This window comes from Tauraco erythrolophus, chromosome 4 (assembly GCF_009769465.1).
Source record: "Tauraco erythrolophus isolate bTauEry1 chromosome 4, bTauEry1.pri, whole genome shotgun sequence".
Classification (NCBI taxonomy): domain Eukaryota; kingdom Metazoa; phylum Chordata; class Aves; order Musophagiformes; family Musophagidae; genus Tauraco; species Tauraco erythrolophus.
Window position 1 is genome coordinate 14,067,269 of NC_141468.1, and position 22,688 is coordinate 14,089,956.

The following is a 22,688-nucleotide window of genomic DNA, read 5'->3' on the forward strand; positions in this document are numbered from 1 at the left end:
ATATACAATCTATGAATTCCAGTCTTCTAAGCTCAAGCCTCTTAAAATTTCAGTATTTTTATTTGTTAACAATCTTGTTGAGATTTCATGACAATATTTTAAATCATTGTTTCAATAAACATGAGGGAATGAGAACTCAGAGGCAATCAAACTTCTCAGGCAAGAAGGCTAGTGAATCCAAAATACTAACTAAATGGAGAGAAGCAGCAGCACTAGAATGATGAAAATTTGCATATTGCCAATTACTACTGTTTCTGTAACAAATCAAGTTTCAAGGGGAAATAACTGGTATAAAAAGACAGCAACAGAGTTGACCATTATCTGATGCAAGATCTATAGAATATATTTTAGGATCTTTACAACAAATCGAAAAATAGGATGAAGCTCAAACCAACTAATTAAGAACCTCTTAATTCCAAAACTCTGTTATTAAAAAAAAATAATCTCTGTCCCCCGCTAGCATGACTCCCAGTTAACAGACTCTTAAAATCCAATATAGGAGAAAAAAGGTTTGAGGAAAATATATCCTTCCATAAGAAACCGAGAGGTTTTAACAATTTACAGAAAAGAAGCAATGGAAAAAACATACCTCGAGAGGATAGTGTTTCTTATAATGGTGAGATTTCCTGTTTCGAAGTGTACAATCACTAGAAGTGCGCTCTACATTGCGACGTAAAGAATAGCCAGTTTCAGGCCCTTCCTCACTAGAAACTTCATCTGATAAATTTGTCACAGTCCTGTGAGTATCCTAGTGCAAGAAACATAGTAAGACATACACTCATACTCACTAGGTCTTGGTCTCAACTACTGAAATCAAATTTCTTTCTGCAATATTACTATCATCTATTCTCAGTTAAATTAGATATTAATGTATATCTGTCAAGATTATCTGTTAAACTGTCAAGATCAAGGGGTATAGCAGTAATTATAAAATAGAAATTGTAATATCAAAATAAACATTTCTCAGATGATAACGGGCTTGTTCATATTATATTAAAGAACATTTCTGACATTCTTACGTTAAAGGCACCTTTGTCTAAATCGACCCTAACAAGAAAGAATTAGAGGCAATCCATCCAGAAGATGCAGGGTGGTGGTGGTGGGGAAACACACAAAAAAACTGACCACCAGAACTGTGATAACAGTCACTATAATATTGAATTACCAACACATACAGTACAAAGTTCACTTACCTCTTCTTCCAACAACAAAGTGCTGCAGATTGCATGTAGAATACTCAGATCATTAATTTATTCTGCTTTCCATGTCCCTGATTTTAAACTTAAGTTAAAGTAACCCTTACGGTAACAGAAAGAAGAAAGGGCAGCAAAGGATCATTCGGCTGTCAAAAACTTTTTTGTGTATTCTCATTTATTATGAGATCACCAGATAGGACCCTTTAAAGTTTCCTTTAGAGTCTTCTTGTCATCCAACGAAATGCTAAAAGGACAAAACTAGTGAAGCGATTCTCTATGAACACAACAAATCCTTCCTCCACCTCTAACTCAGACATCATTCTCTCTTCCATGATGAACTCCGTTTTCTGAGATGCTTCAAGATCAGGCCATTTCACTTTTTTTAACAGCTAAGTTGCACAGAAAAAGAGGGACAGGCAGAACAGTCTGGGATGTCTTATCTACTACCTTTTGCAGTGGCATCAGAATGTATTGTCTTTGGAGGAAGGGATGAAAAGGAGGATAGAAGAGAGGAGCCTATTCTAGTCTCTGCCAACTTCTCTTTAATGTGGGTTTGTTCTCAGCAAGCAAGTTAAACACAGACAACATGTCATCTGTTCTATCAAAAGAAACTTAAAACTCTTTAAAATTACTTTTTCTTTAAAATCCTTTATTTGTTGAAATTCATCAGGAATGCAAAATGCTTGGACTTGATAAAGACAACTGAACCTCAGTTACTATCACTGCTGAGAAAGTACCTCCTGCAGAGCAACAGTGAAGTTTTTGCCCAGAGATGAACCTTTATAAAAATGTGCACTTGTAGACTTTCAGTAGAATAATCCTTCCCTTCAATATTATCATGGAAATACCCTTGCTATGATTATCATTGATGGTAAATACTAGTGAGAGAGAGTCAAGTGTAACAGCTGCAATAGCAGTCAATATGTGTTCAATGCCAATAAGTGAGCCAGGAAAAATGTTTTGAAAAAGTTATTTTGTAGAACAGTAAGACGAAAATAGGACATCTAGGAGATAATCAGACCCAGACAAAGTAAAAGTTCTGCTTGCTTTCATGAACAACTCCTATGCTTCCATCTCATTCCTATGCTTCACTATAGAGATTCCTGCCTATTTCACTGAGAGAGTAATCATGCTTTCCCAAATCTCCTACAGAGATTAAGAAAGAAAAAAAAAAAAAAAAGGAAGGGAAAGAAAGAAAAGGAGCCCAAATTTTGTCAGTAATCCAAAATTTGCTCCATTTTAGCATAAAGACAGACTTGTGTCCAGAATATCAAAGAGGCAGGAAAAGGTACAATGTGTTCAGTTGGTCTGGAAAAACCTACAGATAAAACAACAGCACACCAATTTGTGCATTGAAATACAGAATGGCAAAGGATGTTTACATGTCAGTAAGGATCCTTCTGCAAGAAAAAGGAAAGGCTAGGAATATAAGGATGAAATAAGACAATTTTGGCCCCAGGATCCTAAGCCTAATGTCATTTGAAAATTCTTTTTAAGGAGAAAGTAGATACGAATGCATCGAAAGCATCATAAAAACACACCTCGCATATCATTTGACAAATTAATAATGCTGCTTTGAAAGCAATGAAGTACACTTACTTTGTGAAGACTGTGATTGTTGAAGGCATCTCTCACTGTTGCAGTGCTCCACCCCGACTCTTCTGGCTTAATCACCTCACAGCGACGGTCATGGGCCTGCAAACATTCTTCACTGCTTTTACCTGTCTTTTTCCCATCAAGGGACACGTAGCCATTATCAGTCTCCGTGGATTTATCGATTGAGTTTTTTGCTTTCTTTGATCTATATTTGAAACAAATATATGTATTAATGACTCTCTCATTTTTTTCCTCAATGTAAATCCTGCTTATCCCTCTCAGCCTATGTTTTAGTTTTACTATCAAGATAAACACGAATAATATTAACATTTGATGCAATATTTGTAACTATTTCATCTTCTAAATAATACCTATTATCCTTTCCTAAAATTGTTACAAAAGAAACTGTCAGTGTCTGAAAGAAAATTATATAATTAGCTACTGAGAGAAGAAGAAAGGAAACCTATTTTTAAAATGAAAACTTTGCAGCAACTTGGCAACAGAAGAACCACGAGCCTCAAATGTAAATGAGAAATTTCTCTATTCCATCGTAGGAAAACAAGAGGTATGCTAGAAGTTTAAGTCTTATTAATTCAAAGCAAGAATGCCATTTCCTGAAGCTGCAAACATGCGCTCTTTAGTACTCTGTACATAGATATTTTTTGTTGTTGTTGTTTTAAATACACTACACTTATTGACAACTCTATTAAACAGAAGGTGATTTACCCTCTTCTGTATTATCCAGTAACACTCCGGCAAGATATTTCGATATACCTTACAAACACACTAATTAAGCCTGTTTTCAAATCACAAAATGAGTTTATGAATTATGCTTCAGTATTATTACTCTTAAGACCACTAATATTGATGAATAGTCTTCCATAACATCCTCTAGACGCCAAGGCTCCTATCTAGTCAATAGATGTAGCAGCAAGAATATCTAATGCCAGAAAAAGGCTTTCTCAAAGTAAACATTTGGATGATTACACTTTCTAATTTGAAAGTGCAGTCGATGAAGGAATGAAAAGGAATAGCAGCTTGCTATCTTATCAATAGAGACTACTTTAAGTCTACACTTAAGCTTCTGTATTCTCAAAGTAAATGACATGAAAAAAATAACAAACAGAAAAGCAATTTCTGCTTTTCTGTTTTTTCTGCTTTTCAACAAAGCAAAAGATAAATATCTTTTATTTATTAGATATTTTTTTGTTAGATTCCCAGAAGACTTGGGGGGGGGAGTGTTATGAAACAAGTTTCTAGATTTTTCTATTAAAAGTAGAACACTGCATATAGGCCATAAAACTACCAAGAATCTGTCCAATCGATCTTGCGCTCCTATGAGGGAATATGCATTGCCTTTCTCTTTAAGGAGTGAGGCGTTCTGTGAAAGCTTGGATTACATAGCAGAAGATCAAATGCCTCTTTAATATGTACATCGAACAACGGGATATGTCACCTCACGTTCCTCCCAAGATAAGGTATTTCACATATACGAGGGAGACCTGAAAGCACAAAATGGCTAGGGAGAGCTGGATAAAACGAAAAATCCAAAAAGGAACAATTCATCTGTTGGGACGCAGATAAAACAATGAAAAGAAGAGGCAATGTTACTAAGGCATTTCATCTTCCTTTCCCATCTTTAGTCTCATTCTATCTTCCCTCATCCTTCCTGGGAAAAAAGCTAACAGCATTTATTTATTTTTTTTTAAACCAAAGTAACTGCTGTTCCACTTCTCTTGTAGGAAGCTATAGAATAGAACTCACCTACTACTCCCTGACCTACTACCAAAATTCTTAGTCAATTTTATTTCTAAATGAGTATAAAACCAGCAGAAACATTTTTTTGTAGTTATATATTTGCATGGATTAATTTTTATTATAAGCTTACAAAGGTAAAGAGACAGTAAGATGCTTTAGCATGTGTTCTGTGCTGGAGAAGGACTTAGTAAGCCTCTTGTTTGCAGATTAACAATGTGCTAGCTCACACACAGTTTTAATTTTCTAGGTCCATTAAGATCATCTAAAATATTACTGAGGCTTTGGACAAAAAGGTAGAACTACCAACAGTAAACTTGTTAGAACTTTACTTCTGTGCCACTCCATAATGTCATTGTTTATTTAAGGTAATGAAGATGAAACAACTGAAGAAAGAGAAAGCTTCGCTTATTATTTAATGACAAAAACTGCTGTTCCACTTCTGGAATAAAGCAAGTATCAGCCTTTCAGTGGCAACTCCTCCTAAAACAATATTTCACTAAGCTCAGCTGTGATCACTAAGGAAGTAGCACTAATACTAAATTATTTGCAATAATCAAAGAGCCCAAATTGGCACATTTTAGTTTTTCTTTTTAACAGTGCAAAAGGGAACGCACATACATGCACCTGTCCAGTCAGAGACACCTACTCCACAAGTTACTAAGCTGTATGAGTGGAGTAACAGGACAAGTGTTCCAGGTTTGATTTGAGAAGTTTTTATACATTTCACATGAAACTTGATAGCTACTACAAAGAGGTAGCCTCCAACAGTTGAGTAGGAATAGATAAGGGAGTAAAAGAATGTATGTACATATGTATGTATAATTTGTTCAGCTAGAACTTCACTACTCAAGCAATGTTTAAGTGCGAAAACTGCAAGACAAATACTAGTCTGACATCAATTAAGGCTCGTTTTGAAAAATAGGTAACTTGACTGAAGTCTTTAATTTGTTTCTAACATAGAAAGCAAAGTTATTTTTGGTAAGAATTTAAGTGTAAGCCTCAAGCCAGAAAAGCATAAATTTGGGTTTAAAGTTAGGTTTTCATGCACTATACTGTGTTAAAAGAAAAACAAAAATAACCAAATTAAAAACACAGCTGAAGTGAACATAACAAATATGAACAATACTTCCCTAGCTGATATATAGTTTCCTAGAATTACTATATATACACATCATTAATCAACTTTTAAAATTTCATGCTAGAATTAAAAGTATTTAAGAGCAAAAGTATTTAACATCATGACTAAAACCAAGAAGGTCTTAAAAAGCTTGAACATATGCAAAAGCTAAGTCAAGGATGATTTTCAGTCTTACTCATGCATTAGCTAGAGAAAATACTAAGGAAAATTTAAGTCAAGTTTCTGGAAGGCTGTAGATTTTCACTGTCAAGTATTCTATCGCCATTTATTTTCATTGGGGTAGGTTAAAAAACTCTCCTCCCTGTTTATGCTGCAAAACTTTAAACAAGTTACAATTGTAATATTTCCATAACTGGAGTACAGATACACATAGAGAGCAAAGTCCCAAATCAGTACTACATTTTGAATAAATTACTTATTTGGATATTGCCCTCCATTCCAATGAAATTAACAACTAGTATTTTCTCAATTGCCCCTGTGCTGGATTAAAGTTTAGAGTTATATTTTAGTAGTCAGATCGAGTTCTGCCACTCAAAAGCACATTTATTGAATGCACAGTTCCAGATTACCAATGACCTGAGTGTAGGGAAATGGTTTAGGTAGACAGGGTCCTGCTCTAAAGCAAAGAACATCATTTCTGAGGTTAATTCTGAAACCAGTGTTTAAGACCTATATTTAGAACTCCAGAAAATGGTATCTCAAAGCTTCATATACATGAAAAACTTCTGTAAATAAACATGAACGAGACATTCCAATGTGCTTATCTAAAGAGCTTCAAAATACGTCTTAAGAAACAGGATAGATGTCACTGCACAACTTCCATGCACTGAGGTTTCAGAAGATTTTCTTCAGCAACATCACCTAGTAAAGTAGTCAATGTACTCCACGCTGCACTCCTGCTTACTTATCCCCATTCCCACTCCGCCATCCCACTGTGCTGACAAAAACTGTTTGCATTACCACAAAAAAAAACCCTGCATGAAGAAGCTGATCTGCATGATCTCCTGGGGAAAAAGGTTATTTTTCAGCTGGACAAGTTCCTGATACGGTTTGTATGGCTCCAGACATACAAATAACGTGCCTCTGCAACTGAAGAGGTAACAAATGACTAAGGGCTACTTACAGCATTCTCAGTCACTCGCTGCTCTTTATCCTTTGAAGACATGTATATACTAAGTAGTCATCATTGAGGCTTAACATCTCTATATATACACACTATCTCTCATTAGATGGTTTAAACAAGTCCTTAGAGCAGCACCACCCAGCCCTTTTCAACTGAAAACACTCTGAGCCTAATATGAGGGATAGTAAGGAAAAAAAATGAACCTTCCTACATTCCTCCTCTTGTTGCAGATCAGTATCTTCCATAAATGGAAAACATTCAAAACTTTACAAGATTACACTCCAAACATACCAGAAAGCAATGCATACGGACCCAGAAAATCGCAGTGGTGTCTACTACTATGACTCATAGTTTGTCCAAGCTAGCTTAATCTACATAGGAAAAAGTCAAATGAACTCTCCTCTTACAATATTTTTTAACATTTTTAAAACTCCTCCAGAGTTTCAACTAGATATTCCCAGAATGTAACATAACACGAGCTTTACCAGTGGTTAAGAGCACATATCACAAGTATGACAGACATGTTAGTGTTGCCATATTTAAGATGCAGCATGCATAACAAAACATTAATGTAATAACTTGCAGTATCCCTTTTCCCAATTTCATACTATTTTATAAGTGTATTTTCTCTTGTTAATAAATGCTGATATATAGCACTCACAATGCTGCGTGTATAGCATATCTTGAACACAGACTGCTACAGAATGCAATTTTAAAGAACTTTTTCATTGCCCAGAGCACTGCATTAGCAGATTGATCGTTTGCACAACAGCTCTGGAATGTAACAAGGTTAGAAGTATCTTCCATTCATTAGAAAATGTATCTTCAATGTTTATTTATAAACTAAACACTGTGCCTACTTGAATCCTGAAGGCTTTTCCTTCAGAAAAAGTGTGTGATTTGATGACAGTGATAGAGTTCAAAAAGCATTATCTCAGATTAATAAGCAGCTAATGTAATACAGTAAAACTAAAGAGTCAAATTTTATTATTGGATTAAAATTGAGAAACTGAGTTAGTTCGTTCTTGATAGCCCACACACAGTACTCCTACATCAAAATACAATTTAACTAAAAGTTAATTCCGTATCTTTTCAAAAGTATTGCACCGGCATTTGCAAAAGTCAAAAACCAACACATTAGTACATGTTCAAATACCAAAATGAGCTTACTATTAAGAATGAAAACTGGATCAACAAAAGTTTAATCATTAGATCAATGTTTACATTTAGAAAAGGGATAGTGCATCTCTAACACATATGTAGCCTTGAATAAATACAAACCCTGATAAAAAGAAAGCAGCATGCCAGATATCTCTGAAGACAGCGCCAATACTGCAAGAGGTGCTTGTACCGTAGCTCTGCACTGTTCCCTCCTGTGTGTTATCTGTGGTACTAGAGCCATCTCCTTCCCTATGTACTTCCAAATGTGCTGCTTTCCTTAATTTCCTTCATCAGAAGAGATTAAAATTGGAAGGTAGCTTTATAAGTGCAATCTACTAGTTCTATAACGTGTTCAGCAGTTTAAGCATGCAAAAACAAGCAAGATTTAAAAATACTTTGCTAAAGCTGTATCACGTCAATTTAATAAACTCCATTTAATAAAACTAAGCATGACATTTATTATCATCACACTTAAACCCCAAATACATTTCATCTCATTATTAGAGGCTTAGACTTGCAAAGTTCACTATTGCAGGTTTTCCTGTTTTAATGGGACAATTCACTGCAGCAAACCATGCTCGGTGAAGTGCTGGAAGACTTAAGCTCTATGCTTCCAATAGCATCTCCTTTAATGTTATGTTTCCCACCGAGTCCTAAAACTAAATTTGCAGTAATATAAACACTGTCACTCCACCACTATTCAGATACAAACTGTTCTGAGGCAAAATGTCAGATTCAATGCATCAAAATTCAAATAAAACAATGCATAAATTAGTCAATGAGTAAAAGTTAAAGAGCACCATTAAGTACTCATTGTAAAGTTTCACATAATAACAGAGCACTAATTTTTCATCTCTTGCAAAGCAGAGACTGTAAACCCCTACATTTTTTCATGCATGTTCTTTAAAATAGTTTAACAATCCTAAACGATAAGTACTTTAACACAGACTATACCTTCTTCTTTTACCCCCTGTGCTGGGAGGTGGCTTAGGAGTTCGTGTTGAAACAATCTGACAGTGCACAGTTCCAAGTAGCAACATTAGCCATATTGGCCCAATTACTTCAGTCAGAGGTATATTATGTGGACTTTGGGCTGTATAGAATAACACTACAGCAGCAACTGGAAAAGAAGGGAAATGAAGTTGAGTTGAATATTTGAAATGTCTGAAATGGCCAGCTCGTTACATGGTGTTTGTTAAAAAGTGAAACATTTGGATGTAGTCCTTTACCTGCATTTTAAACCAACCCATGGAATTCTGAGGAAAGAATTATAATTGCAATGAAACAGGCAGTAATAAAGATTTAAACAGTTGACTACTGACTTAATATCTAAGTCTTCTTTTACACTTGTGATATTATAGCTATTTCTTAAGGAATGAAGGGGGAGGGAAACATTTGGAAAGCTAGATCTGTCATTAAACAACTTTAAATTAAGGTGAAACTGTAGGAGACAAAAAAGCAAATGCCATCCTTAAAGCAGCCCAAATAAATTTAATTCTGTATCACTGATATTGATGCAGCACAATCCAACAAGTTAGGTGAGCGTAGGAGTCATCAAACCAGGGGCAGGTTGTTCAGGCAAGTCGAAGTCTCTCCATCCTTGGAGATACTCAAACCCTGACTGGACATGGCCCTGAGCAACCTGTTCTAGCTGACCCTGCTTTGAGCAAGGGTTTGGACTAGACGATCTCCAGAGGTCCCTGCCAACCTCAACTAACCTGTGATTTTGTGGAACCATACATCTATTTCAACACTGTAAGGACCAACAGACTTGAGACTAGAAACTCTTTATGGTCTCTAACAGAAAGCGTTTTAAACTCCATATTGCAATCAAAGGACAAAATTGTCTACACAGATAGACAGACATGCACAAGTGCAACCCCGTATATATTTCATACACACTTGTGTGCGTGTTTGCTAGTAATGAGGAAAGATCAAAGACAAAACATATCAACTCTGAAGCAGTCCAGCTGAAGTGACCAGGACTCCAACTAGCATTTGTGGCTGGAAAAGGGGCAGTTTTCAGTTCCACAGCTGACTGTTAATTTTGCAAACCTATAACCAGTTTTTCATATATAGCCAACACCCACACAGCTCTCCTTGCTCCTGTACCCAGAGCCCAACCACTTCTACAACTCAGAAATGTCTTTATAGGCTTCAGGTCAGTCTAACCACATTCGACAGGCACATGGCAGACAAAAGAAGCAATCCCTCTTTTCTCTGTTAATTGTATGCTCTTGCTGCTCTGCCTCTATGGCTTGAAGAGCTGTGTTCTGTAACTCACCTGTGAAAAGCTACCAAGAAAAAAGAAACAACCAGAAACTCCAACAATTCAGAAATGGAACAGGGGAATAATTCTCTGTGCCTAACATACGCACACTCCATGAGAACTTGGTGTTGTTTTTGTACGACTAAGAAGTGGAAGTCCCATAACTTAGACCTACTCCTAGCACAAGAAACACATGGTACAACTTCCAACAGCTTTCACCAGTTCTCTACTAAAATTAATTGAAAAAAATACAGCCACCTTCAAACACCTAAAATATATCACATGAAGCCACACCTAACACAGCAGGTACCTGGATGTGATGTTTTCCAGCAAAAAGAGATTAGATGCGTTTTTCATGAAACAATCACTAGCAAGGAAACCAGTATTAGAAAGACTAAGAATGTATAAAGCAATGGAATTATTTTTGGCTGTGGTAATCTATTTCAAATTTCTCATCAGTCTCTCTTCTAAATTAAAGCATAAAAGTCTTATATAGAACACATAGGGTATCTTTTATTACTATATGTGAACTAAGTTTTTGCTGTATGAGGTTTCTCAGAAATACAGTATGCAACAATCCAAAATCCAACCTACTAAAAAAAATAAACAAAAAAGGTACCAATAGTAAAAGGTACAGATATCACCACCTCTTTCTAAATGAGCTTATCTGAGTTTCTCACACATCCAATTAGCATCCTAAGGTATAAAGTATAAATAAGTAGCCAGTTTTGACTCCTAGCATACAATTTGGTAAGCATATACTTCTGAGTACACAGAGCTCCATGGATCCATGTGAAATTATTTGCAGGAGTAAGCCTCCGCAAATTATTTCAAAATTCACAACAAGATTTCTTGTTACTTAACAAACATTAAGTGAAGCAGATCGATCTAGAAGAAATCATCTTCTTCCAGAAGATACAAATCTGTAGATTGTGGATTCCCACCATGAAGTTTCACACAAATTTAAGAAGATGTTACCAATTTCCTGATCTTTTCAGTAGGATGCGAAGGAAATCCAAGAACTTCTTTCTGCACAGTGTGCTGATACTGTAATTCAGATTATCCTACAATTGCTCCTACCAACAGCCAGGTGTCAGTACAGAATTCCTCACATCACTTTTAATTATTTCTTTACTTATTTATAGTATTTGCACTTATACTTTTCTAAATTACAATGGTCTATTTTGTAAAACAGATACAAATGAACTTATATCACATAGAGCAAAAAGCTGCATCAAAGAAAGCAACTGTACATTTCAAAGACCAACAGGCATTTATTTTAATAGCATTTAAAGCTTTGAAATATTTGTATTACCAAGTTTTAAAAAAGCATACATACATATATATGTATCTTACCACATAAACAATCATTATATCACTATTAGATTTCTTGTTTCATACTTAGGAAATACACAATAGAGATACACACTATAATTTCATACTTCATTGTCCTATTAGAATATAGAAACGTTTTTGAAGTGAAAATGAGGTAACACTATGAACTAAATGGATAACGAGTCAGAAGAAAAAGGTTTAACTTCTACCTTAATTCATCAGCCTGTTCGGTGACCTTGGATAAAAGTAGTAGTTCTCTTATCACACATTTTGCTAATCATACTTTATACTAAAGGAAAACAATGCAAATAAAATCTGGAGTTTAAATCTACAGCCAAGGAAAGAATTCTCTCTGTAGATTTACATAAATGCTAGCAAGTAACCTGCTAAAGCCAATCCATTTCAGAGCAATAATTCCAAGTGATGCAGTTCATAAATCTAGAGAAAATACTTCATAATTAAATAGAATCTTTTAACTAAACATACATAAACCAAACAAAGTCAGACCATTTCACAACAGTCTCAGTAGAATCTGTCATGATGACAGAAAGTCCGAGCTACAACGGAAAATTCAGACTTAGGGCAGAAATATGGCCACTGGAATCTGAAGTGTTTTGTTGTTAAGTTTTCATAATAGATTCTTGACATTTTGGTGCTGCCTTACCGATTTCATAGAAAATTAATAACTGAGCACACTTCCCGAGTAAAATATAAGCAAAACTCATACAGAAGTGCTAGAAGGAGAAGCTTGAGGGGGATTGTTTTAAATAGTTTCCAATAAAAACTTTTGTCTATTCAATTTCACTTACATGTACATTATAAGTCTTTGAATTTATTTCAAAACCATCAAAAACTCTGCAGTTAATTAAGAGCAATTTAAATAAGTGTTTTAAAAGTTGGATTATAGTGTAATACAGAATACTATTAATTCTTATCCAGTATTTGTTAATTCACAACCTCAGAAATATTTTGTCACATTACAGACTATATGGATTAGGGAAATGATGCATTCCATCCATAACGTTAGTAAACTGTAGCTCCCAAGAAATCTAAGAGGGGAAAAAAGTTAATTACAAGATAGCTCTGTAATTAATGTCCTAAAAAAGTTGCTTGCTCTCAGAATCTGCATTGTGTTAGTATTTTGCTGCTTTTAGAGTCTTATGAAGGCTCCACAAATTAAGTGTGGGTATATTTTTACATACATTCGGGAATCGGAATATAAAAACTTATTATAATGGTGTTTCTCAGAATAAGCTACCTATGAACATGGTAACAAATGAACTATAATTTAGGTATTTTACTACCAGTATTGCTATAAATTAGATTAAAATTATTAACACTATGGGATCATTTACCACAGCATACACAAATGCTAATGTAAGCAACAATATTTCTTAAGCACCTATCTCAGAAATGGGGATAAGGAGAAGTTTTGACAGGAGATCACACGAATATTTGTCAATATTTCAAGTTTTGAGGCACTAGCACTGTGAAATTCATTTTATAGCCCCTAACATTATCACACAAGAGGCACTGTCATCATTTTTTTTTTTAAACTCCATTTCTTGTTTTACATACAATTTCCAAATGATACAGTGATTCACAACTGCAAGGACAGATGGCAACATTGAAAAAATAATATTGTATTTTAATTGAATTTCAGTGAAAAACTTATCAGTCATTTAGCTTCTCAGGGTACTTAAATTGCTCCCAACTTCCATTAACCTTCTGTTTCATTTCTGTTGTACACGCTTCTGATACACTCATTCCTTTGGTGATTTTCACAGTTAGATACTGACTCACTACATTACATTTTTCCCTTTCTAATTTTCTTCTTATATATTACACATAATTAAGAGAAGCACAAAGTCAGACTACTAGAGCTAAAGATCAAGCATCTCAAAAGCAGTGAGTTGCCTTCTGTTTATTAGCAGTTGCCCAAAAAACCTTTTATAATCCAGGAAATATAAAATTAAGATGCATAGTCTCCCCATTGCAATGGAAAATACAGCAGAAGCACATAGGACAATAAGCCCCTCGTTTGCCAATCATTCAGGAGCACGGCTGAGGTCTGACTAAAATATACGCTAGAAATTCACTGCCTCTGGTGTGACAAAATAACACATGGAAGGACAACTGGAAACTGTCAAACAAGATCATTCTACCAGGCTGCACAAGCTGCACACACCTTGGCAGGTTTGGCCTGGCTTGTATCTTGATCAGAGCTCTTGATCTGCACAAGCACAAGAAAGACCAAAAGCCCAAGACAAAACACACTGCATAAGCCAAAGTTTTCTTTGATATTGCTCAGTCCTGAACTAAATCAGATAGTCCTGGAAACCTAAATTATATACAGAGATGACAAACTAACATGTGAGCTAAATGCTGAGGAAAGCATGTAAGGAAATTCTTAAATTTTCAGTATGTCCCCTGTATATATGTAAAAGAAATGTTAACCAAAAGACAAACGCCTGAGACTGTGTCATTCCAGTATTTCACAAAATATTGGAATGAACCTTAACAGCATAAAGTGAACCATGTAACATAGAGCAGCTTCCATATGGTTAAAATAAAGACATTGAGTTGAAGCCGATCCTGTAATCCAACTCTACCTTGAAGAAGGTAAAGAACAAGCAGCCAGAAAAATATGACCCTCGATGTCACTTGTAGCCACCACCTGTAGAAGAATGGAAAGAAAACAACTCTCACGATTCCTTTGCGGGTCAGAGATGTCCAAGGACTTTCAGGTTTTGCTTTAGCAAAAGCAGATCCTTTAAAAAAAAGACAAGAAATTTCGATATATTTCATTGTTATGGCTAATAATAAATTCAGTTGTTGAACAGCAGAGTAATTAAGATATTTATTTAAAGGAGCAATTATTAAACATAATTATTTGAATAAATCTCATACTTCCACCATTTCACTATCTCCTCAATCCAAAATTTGTGTAAATCATTTGGGCCATCTGGACTGCCATTATCAGGAACTTCTACAAATACCTAGATTTTGGAACGTGTGAATAACAGAACTATGTCAAGATTATTTTAAAATAAATTATTAAAAATTACTCTGTTTCACTGAGGTATCAGACTCTTGTTATGAAGTAACAGGCAGTCATATGAAAACTCCATACGCCCATGTAGACACAGCAGAGCCCATTCCCGACACAGTAAAGGGATCTAAAACGTCAACATCTTTAAATTGCTCCAGTCATGTCGTTCAGGAAAGTGGAATAAGGTTGAGAAGTATATCTGCCCAACTGAGAACTCGCCCCAGGAGCAGGGAAGCCACTCAAAGAATAATTTAGCTTTGTTTATCCCTCTACACCAATTTTTCGTCTCACTCATTCAAATGATCTTTCTCTCTCATATCCCTCCATTGCTTTTCCTTCCTGCAAATTCCCACTTCTATGGCAGCTAGAAAACTGTGTAATATTTACTTGACGGGGATGTGACTTAAATTATCCCAAGGTTACTGCAGAAGTGGCATTACCGAGCTCTGTGCTGACACGGGCATAAACTGCCAGTACTGGAACTACTTTAATGCCAACTTTGACATCCATGCGGAGCAGTCATTTAAATCCTGTTCACGTGTATCACCACACTGAAGTGGCCTACTGCTGTTCTTTAATTCCTACAACGTTTCATTTTCAGTTCTGCTTCTTTGAAGCCCAAATGTTATTTGGTTTCTTTCTCTTATATCCCATTTTTTAGAAGTTACATTGTTAGCTGATGCAATAGAGCTCATCTGCAAACCCACAGAGGATCTCAAAGAGACAATGGCAGGAGGGGGAGCCTAAATAATACCCTGCCGGGGTTCTTCTAGACCCATCACTGGAACCATCAGCCCACTGAAGGCCCATCTCCACAAGCCCAGAGCAGGACAGAGGCACAAGGGCAGGTGGGAATCTAAATCACCTTGACCAGGCTCCTCCCAAAGCTGTCCCAGCAGAGCCATCAGCCCCACTGTCCAGGTTTGAAACCAGGTTTGTCACCAAGAGCCATTAAGAGCAGCTCTCCACCTTTTAGACGAAAGCGGATTGCTGCCCAGGGGTGTAGGACTTATTATGAGATACAAGGGGAAAGGAGCACAGGACTTACTGATGGCATGCTTAGGGAAGAAACCAAGGGTGGGAGAAAGGAGGAGTTTAGGTGATTTGAGGGGAACAAGTGTGGAGAAATTGAGGGATAAAGGGATAAAAAGGACTGGTCACTCATAAATAGCTGCTGCTCACGCCAAGCGCCTGATCTTCCTAAATTCCTTTCTCTCCTGGGCAAGGGGCAGTCTATTCTGTGAGCACACATGGGCTGAGTGCCAGCACCAGGAGTCAGATGCCAAAGCATGAGTCGGGGGGCCATGTGCCCGTGGCACCAGTGACCCGAGTGAGCGCAGGTGTGCGAGCGAGCGTGCAAGTGCTGGTGAAGACCAAGACAGACTAGCTGGTGGGGTGGCCTGGGAGCAAGGGGGTGAGCAGGTCTCCGGGTGTGAGGGTGCCTGTGCATGTCTAAGGGTAAGAGCACAGCAGGATGCTTCAGTTAATTCCAGATCTGAATTCAAAGAGCACTATCTGAAATGGATTCAGGAGACTGTGCCAGCTTCTGGGCTCACGGGAAAAAATAGTAAATAATATTTTTCCCTAGCCTTCATAAGGCACGAGGGAAATCAAATAAAGATAAAATAAATTAAGACTAAATGAAGACTTTTTGAAAAGTCTCGTATCATCTGACCTTCTGTTGCTTTTTTGTTATTTAAAACAGGCAAGAAATATTCAAGGTCTAGCCAATTTTTGCTCCCCAGAAGTTTCAACATAACCTTTCCTCTAGATGTCAGAAGATTTGGAAAAAGTCTGAATGCATGGAAATAGAATATTTCTGAACTAGAAACTCCAAAATTTTGATCCATGACAATCCACGTGTTTCTTTTTTTCAAAATCTGAATCTCTACAATAAAATCTAAATCGAGTTTTTTAAACTTTGGTTTAACCAAAGTTTTAAAATATTATAACATATTAAATATTTAAAATATTTTAATTATTAATAATTAAATATTTAAAATCTTTTAATAATATTTCCTATCCGTCATCTTTAAGAGAGGAGTTATGTAGGGTCGGTTGTTATTTGGTTTGGTTTTAATACTTACTAATACACTCTTGTTACAAGACACGGGATGGCAGGTATTTTTATACTGAGAAATTCAGCTTTTTCTAGCTCAGGACCTACCTCTCACAAGATCAACATCTATGAGGTCTGGTTTCACATGTCCTGTTTTCTTTGGTTTGTTTCTCAAACCCTGCAATAGGCAAATACTATCAAAATGCATTCATGTAGATGACAGACATTACAAAAGAAAAAATACCAATGCGGTCAGTAATTGTATTTAACCTATTCTGTTATTGAAAATTCAGACAAATATGTCTACTTCATAGATTTAAAGTACTATAAAATAAATATTCCAAGGAACAAGGCACAATGCCTTTTACAAGTGCCTTTTACACACTTTATAATCTAAACAAATCTCAACCAATTACTGACCCATTAGGTAATTTTTCAAACATAGGTAAGCACTGAACACTCATCTCCCATGGCTTGGGATTATGCAGACAGCATATGCACACGCTTGCAAGAATTAGTAATATATTTATATTAGGTTTTCAGAACTTTTGCAACAAATCACTTTCCTGAATCTCTTCTCTCACTAGACGTCTAATTAAACCTCACGAAATGCTTATGTTGCGACTCCTTAATTCCAAACCTGGATAGTAAATCATGTTGCAATGCAAAAATCACTAATCAGCAAGTTCCACTCTCGGAAATTCAAATTATAGAAAAGTATTGAATTTTTCTTATTAGTGAATATACATCAGTCTATTAAAAAGAGGAAAAAAAAGCCCACATAACATGAAAGACACAGGAAAAAAAAAGTAAGCTTATTTTGTCTTTTAGAAATGGCATCTTCCTTCACTGAAGAGCTAAACTATCTCGCAAAACTTTGAATTTTCTTTTTAATGCCAAAATGGGATGCTATACTCTCAAGCCTCAGAGATAGCTGTGAGTTAATTCTGATTAGCCCTTAGATTAGGCTCTTGGTCACACCAGCCAATAATGATTCCACAGAATACAATTCATACAGACTAAAACACAACATTTTGAAAAATATTCAGGTACAAATAGAATTATGATGGAAGTGGTTTAACTGTTTTCATTCGAAAAGCTGTTAAATTCACTGGTGAACCGTAGATTTCCACCATTGTCCTATTTCATCCACTTGTGAAAACATTTCTTACTTAAATGTAAACATTAAATTCAGATGAAAGCATAAAAGTGAAATTATTATCATTGAGAGAAAGATCAGTGAAATCTGGTCATGTTAATCTTCATAAGAACAATATCAAGCAAATTGCTCAAATAAGTAGAGTGCAACTCATAGTATTTCTCACATTTAAATTCAACTGGATTTATTTTTTCCTGTTGAAATAAAAATGAAAAAAAAAAAACCAACCCAAACCGCTCACAATGAACTAGATACATAGTTATCACCTGATGTGCCTATTAGAAAAACGAGAGTTTGCGTGAAACAAAACAAAATTAATACATAGAACTGAAACATGGATAGGACAAAATGTGCTCTGAGGATGACAAATACAGAAAACCAGTTGTATTGTAGACTTAAGCACTGCAGAGTGCTTAACATGCAAGATTTTACAGAATGGCAGTCTTAAAACTGCAGTAATTTTATGTGGAATGAGAAAACAAACCCATAATTAGAATTGGAAATTAATATAATTCTAGAACCAGCTACAGATTCTTATGAAATCTTGCATAAGTGAGCCACTCTATTTCATAAAAAGATCTAAAGTTTACAAATAAAATGCTGAATGATACAATAATTTTCAAATGTATTAATGCTTATGGGCCACAAGATTTTTCTTGAAAGTCGAAATAAAGATGCATGTGCATGTCAGGAAAAGAAAAAAAGAAGAAAAAAATCACCTCTGGAAACACATGCAGAATCCTAGGAAAAAATTACCACTGTGACTAAAATTATGTTTTCAATTTAAAGAAAGAATTCTGAAAAAAAAAAAAAAGTCAGTGGTATAACTTGATGTATCTTTCATAGGAAAAGATGTGGTGACACATTCTTTAAAAATTGCATTGGTCAAATCGCAAAAGTTTTCAGTGTCCACAGATTACACTGAATTGGTCCTTCTACTTTTGCCACATGCAGTAAAAGAATTCCATTTATTAACATGCAATTTCTCCACTCTCTTAATGCATCACAAAAATCTGTAACAGATCTGGAAAACAGCAGTGTTTTTAACTAGGGTTAATTCAAAAAAATACTCATACAGTTTCATACTGTTCAGGCCCATTCAGTTAGTTCATATAACTTCTATTCCACACAGAACACATTTCAGCTAACTGATAGCAAAAATAAAGCTTAAATTAAAATGCTTCAAAATAGTTGCTATTATTGCAAAAAAATATTTCGCACAAATTTTAATATGAATTTTAATAGATTCTATTACAGTTCTAACTAAACTAAAAATTTCTACTCTCAGAAACAGATTTTCTACTAAAAAGAATACTTTTTTTAGATTTTTTTTTAGCAAAGTTCATTTATGGACAGTGCTGTAGTAGTTTAGAGATTAAAGCACTAAGGTGCAGCAGCTGAATTTAGCAGTCTGTTTCAGTGCTACCTTTATGACACTAAATTCAGGCAGCACGATCTCACACAGACAGCGTCATTAACTTGTTAGTTATCGGACTGAGCCAAGCCAGACGCGTTTCCAACAGGCACCAGGCATTCTTTGCAAATAAATTATTTGAATAACGTCCTACTATACCGAAGTTACAAGAACTTCGGTCATAACAGCGACTGGTTTTCCTGGCTGTGGGAAGAGCCCTGAAAACACGCAACCCGCTGGCGTCTGCGTGAAATCAGCGTCGCAGGGATCGCCACGCACGTTTCCGAACGCCGAAGGCTCTCGCCCAGCCGAACGGGCCCCTCCCGGTAACCCGAGCTGCCCGGTGCACCCCCGGCCGCCCGGGACTCTCCGGGAGCGGGAGCGGGCGGAGGGCCGCGCTGCACGGCCAGCCAGACCGGGATTTACAGCACCGCTACGATTCGGGCATCAGGTTTAGAAGCACTTCTAAAAATATCATCGACTTCCACTTAATTTGTCCGTTTCAGTACGGAAATCAGGGTGCTCCATAGGGCGGGTCAGTAAGAGTTTCCATGTAACGCAAGCAAGTCCCCCAGCACGTTTTGTTTGGCTACTGAAGGAAGTACTGGGGAGGTAAAAAAAAAAAACCACCCACAGGGAAACTGAAGCAATGTGCGTTTTGCTAATGTTAAGAATCAGCAATGCCTTGAAACTCATGCAGTAATAGCCCACTTCTCGTGTGCAGTATTTGAAGACTAAAAGGTTAATTGCCAGAAGATGTTAATTAAATTAACTTTAGCACAATGGAATACGACATCATATACAATCCATAAAACTGTTACACATAAGATTGATTTCTTTTTTTCCAAAAGGATTTAGCAATGTGGCAGACTTTGATGGCACTGTTAGTTAAACCAAAATGCAAAGAACGCTGTTAAACTACTTGTTCAGGGAAACAAAGCCTTAAGTACTTACCAGTCTAATAAACTGTACAAAACAATGACAGCATCATAAAGGAGGAAAAGTAAACTGCAGGTATAAGGTAACTAACTGCAAGCAAAGAGAGCTCAGATAACTGACGTTAGAATTCATCACAAAGCAAAGTGAAAGACAGAGGTACCAAAACAACTAAGCCCTGGCTTAAGATAACAAAAGAAAAAAAAATGCACTGACTGACAGAAAGATGCAGCACTTTAAATGCTGCAGAGTTATTAATTATGTAAAATAAATAGAGCATAATATGCCGGTTACCTTTGGTTACACTCCAGAAGTCTGGTTTTACTTTACCAGTATTAAATACCACTGCATACATTGTAAATTACATCAGCGTACACGACCACAGACAGCACTGCTGATAACCCGCCAAAAAAAAAACCATGTAGAAATAGTGTAATATTATTACCTTTATTTCTCTTTGCTCTACTGATTTTTCCCATATTTGTTGATCATATGCCCCAATCTAAAAAGAACACACACAAAGATCTACATTAGGTTTTAAGAGACATTGAGCAAACACAATCAATCAATCCCCAACAAGACAAGCCTCAAGACAGCAGGTTATTTCCTTGAGGAGACTTCTTTACAAAGAAATCTTTATCTTCTCCATTCCATCTTGGCCAGACTGGATCGAGCTAACCTGTAAGTGGATTGTGAGGGAGGGGAGAGGTGAGCACGCAGATAGCCTCAGCCTCATTGCGTGACTTGCACAAGTTAGAGGACTGGAACACCAGATGCCTCCCATCCAATAGGAATTCCACTCTCCCTGCTGACACAGAGCAGACCTCCAGCAGCAACGCTGACACAGTCTTTCAGTTAACTTTACAGAAAATACCTTGCACATCGTACCTTCAGTTTATTTATTATTTTTAAACCATCTCCCTCTATTTCCCGTTCCATTCCACCCACTTATACAGCTACACTGTCTATAGTTTTATCTCTTAAGACTGCGCAGCAACAAAATACACGGTCAGGCTGGTAATCAACTAGATTATAGGCTAGGGAAAACTCAAAGAATATCAGGAAATGGCACTTTTCCCACAGAAGCACTGACGAAATAATGTTCTTTGTAGACCTACTCCCAAATTTGTTCACTCTCATTAAGCTGCTAGTCTATTTATTCAAGAAACTCTCCTAAAGATCTTAGTTTTGTCTAAATGTGAACAAGTTTTTGATTAAAAAATTGGAGTAAAAAGGAATTGTTTTCTCCTAGGCTCAAATCTCACCACAGCATTGTAGAAAACTTTGTATATTTATAAGAGCGGAACCACAGAAAGACTAAAGGTTGATCCTGCAAGCACTTCTTAAAATCCTGGCCTTAAGACCAGATTCGATGAGTTCTGTCATTTTAAATAACAACCAATACAGGTAGCTATAGTAAGAAATTACAGTGCGCTTGTTTATACAAGAAAGCCACTCTACGACTGTCAGATATTTTGAAGAAGGGCAACCTTCAACTTCAGGAAATTCACATATAGGATAAAGTCACAAGAACAAGTCAATATATGACACAATATATCCACGTTTCATAAGAGGTTACCAAAGATCCTAAGATTGCTTTGAATTCTGCACAAACAGTGTTTCTAGGTAGTGGTCAGTAATGATCTCTTTTACTATGTCGATTTTAAAACCTTTCCGTCCCAGCAGTTCTACCTAGACGGACACACGCCTGCGCACACGCACGCGTGCGCACACTGTTGGATATCTGGAGTTTGATTCCTATCACAAACTCGGCACAGTTAAGTGCAAGATCACTTTTAGGTCACGAGGCAGAGACAGACACGCTTCCTGAGATTGGAAGTCCCTTCACTAGCTGTGCAGAGCTGATACAAGCAGCTTGGTCCAGACATGCGACAGAGAGGCAAGGGGAACCCCCATCATTTGGGCGAGTCTGCTTAAATTCTATCTTCCTGCAAGAGTATGACTTCTCTTTCCAGTCTGCAAACTGCAACAGACGTAAAGGGCCTGAGCACAAGTGCATACACCTGAAAATAGAAAAACTTCTGATTTGTCTTCTACTATTTCAGTCTTCAGTGTTAAATTAGAAGATGTTATTAAAAACAAAAAAAAAAAAAAAAAAAGAAAGAAAAAGGTTTAAAAGGATCTTTTAACCAAGGATCCAATATAAATGTGAAAAGATATCCAGACAGGCCAAAACATACTCATAAACAAAAACTCTAAACGCATCTTCTGTGCCTCTAAATCTGATACACTAGGAAAAAAAATTAAAATAATTCTAATTTATAGCAGTAAGCATATCTAAAATTGAAAGTGAGAACAGTGAATTGAATTACCGAATTACCCATTCTCAAATTTAAATAATATTTCCCATTCACAAGAGGTAAGCACCCAAACAATATCTAGTTTGCTACCTTAAAAAAACTCAGAGAGGGCGGGCAGGAATCTACTGGCTTTTGGTAATAATAATAAATACTAGGCACCTCTCATTTGGA

At 36.3% G+C, this 22,688-nt stretch overlaps 1 protein-coding gene across 1 annotated transcript in view; it reads right to left on the reverse strand.

Moving 5' to 3' along the window:
- The window catches only part of PHTF2 (putative homeodomain transcription factor 2), a 41,790-nt gene extending 20,711 nt beyond the window's left edge, over nucleotides 1-21,079 (reverse strand). Inside the window, exons 1-9 of the mRNA XM_086609860.1 lie at nucleotides 21,071-21,079; nucleotides 20,642-20,698; nucleotides 20,215-20,226; nucleotides 16,796-16,865; nucleotides 14,189-14,347; nucleotides 8,927-9,092; nucleotides 8,093-8,257; nucleotides 2,796-2,997; nucleotides 590-748 (exon numbers count right to left, since the gene is read on the reverse strand). Of these exons, the coding sequence (XP_086465986.1) occupies nucleotides 590-748; nucleotides 2,796-2,997; nucleotides 8,093-8,257; nucleotides 8,927-9,092; nucleotides 14,189-14,347; nucleotides 16,796-16,865; nucleotides 20,215-20,226; nucleotides 20,642-20,698; nucleotides 21,071-21,079 (999 nt within the window). The remainder of the gene's footprint in view (nucleotides 1-589; nucleotides 749-2,795; nucleotides 2,998-8,092; nucleotides 8,258-8,926; nucleotides 9,093-14,188; nucleotides 14,348-16,795; nucleotides 16,866-20,214; nucleotides 20,227-20,641; nucleotides 20,699-21,070) is intronic.
- Between the last annotated feature and the right edge of the window lie 1,609 nt (nucleotides 21,080-22,688).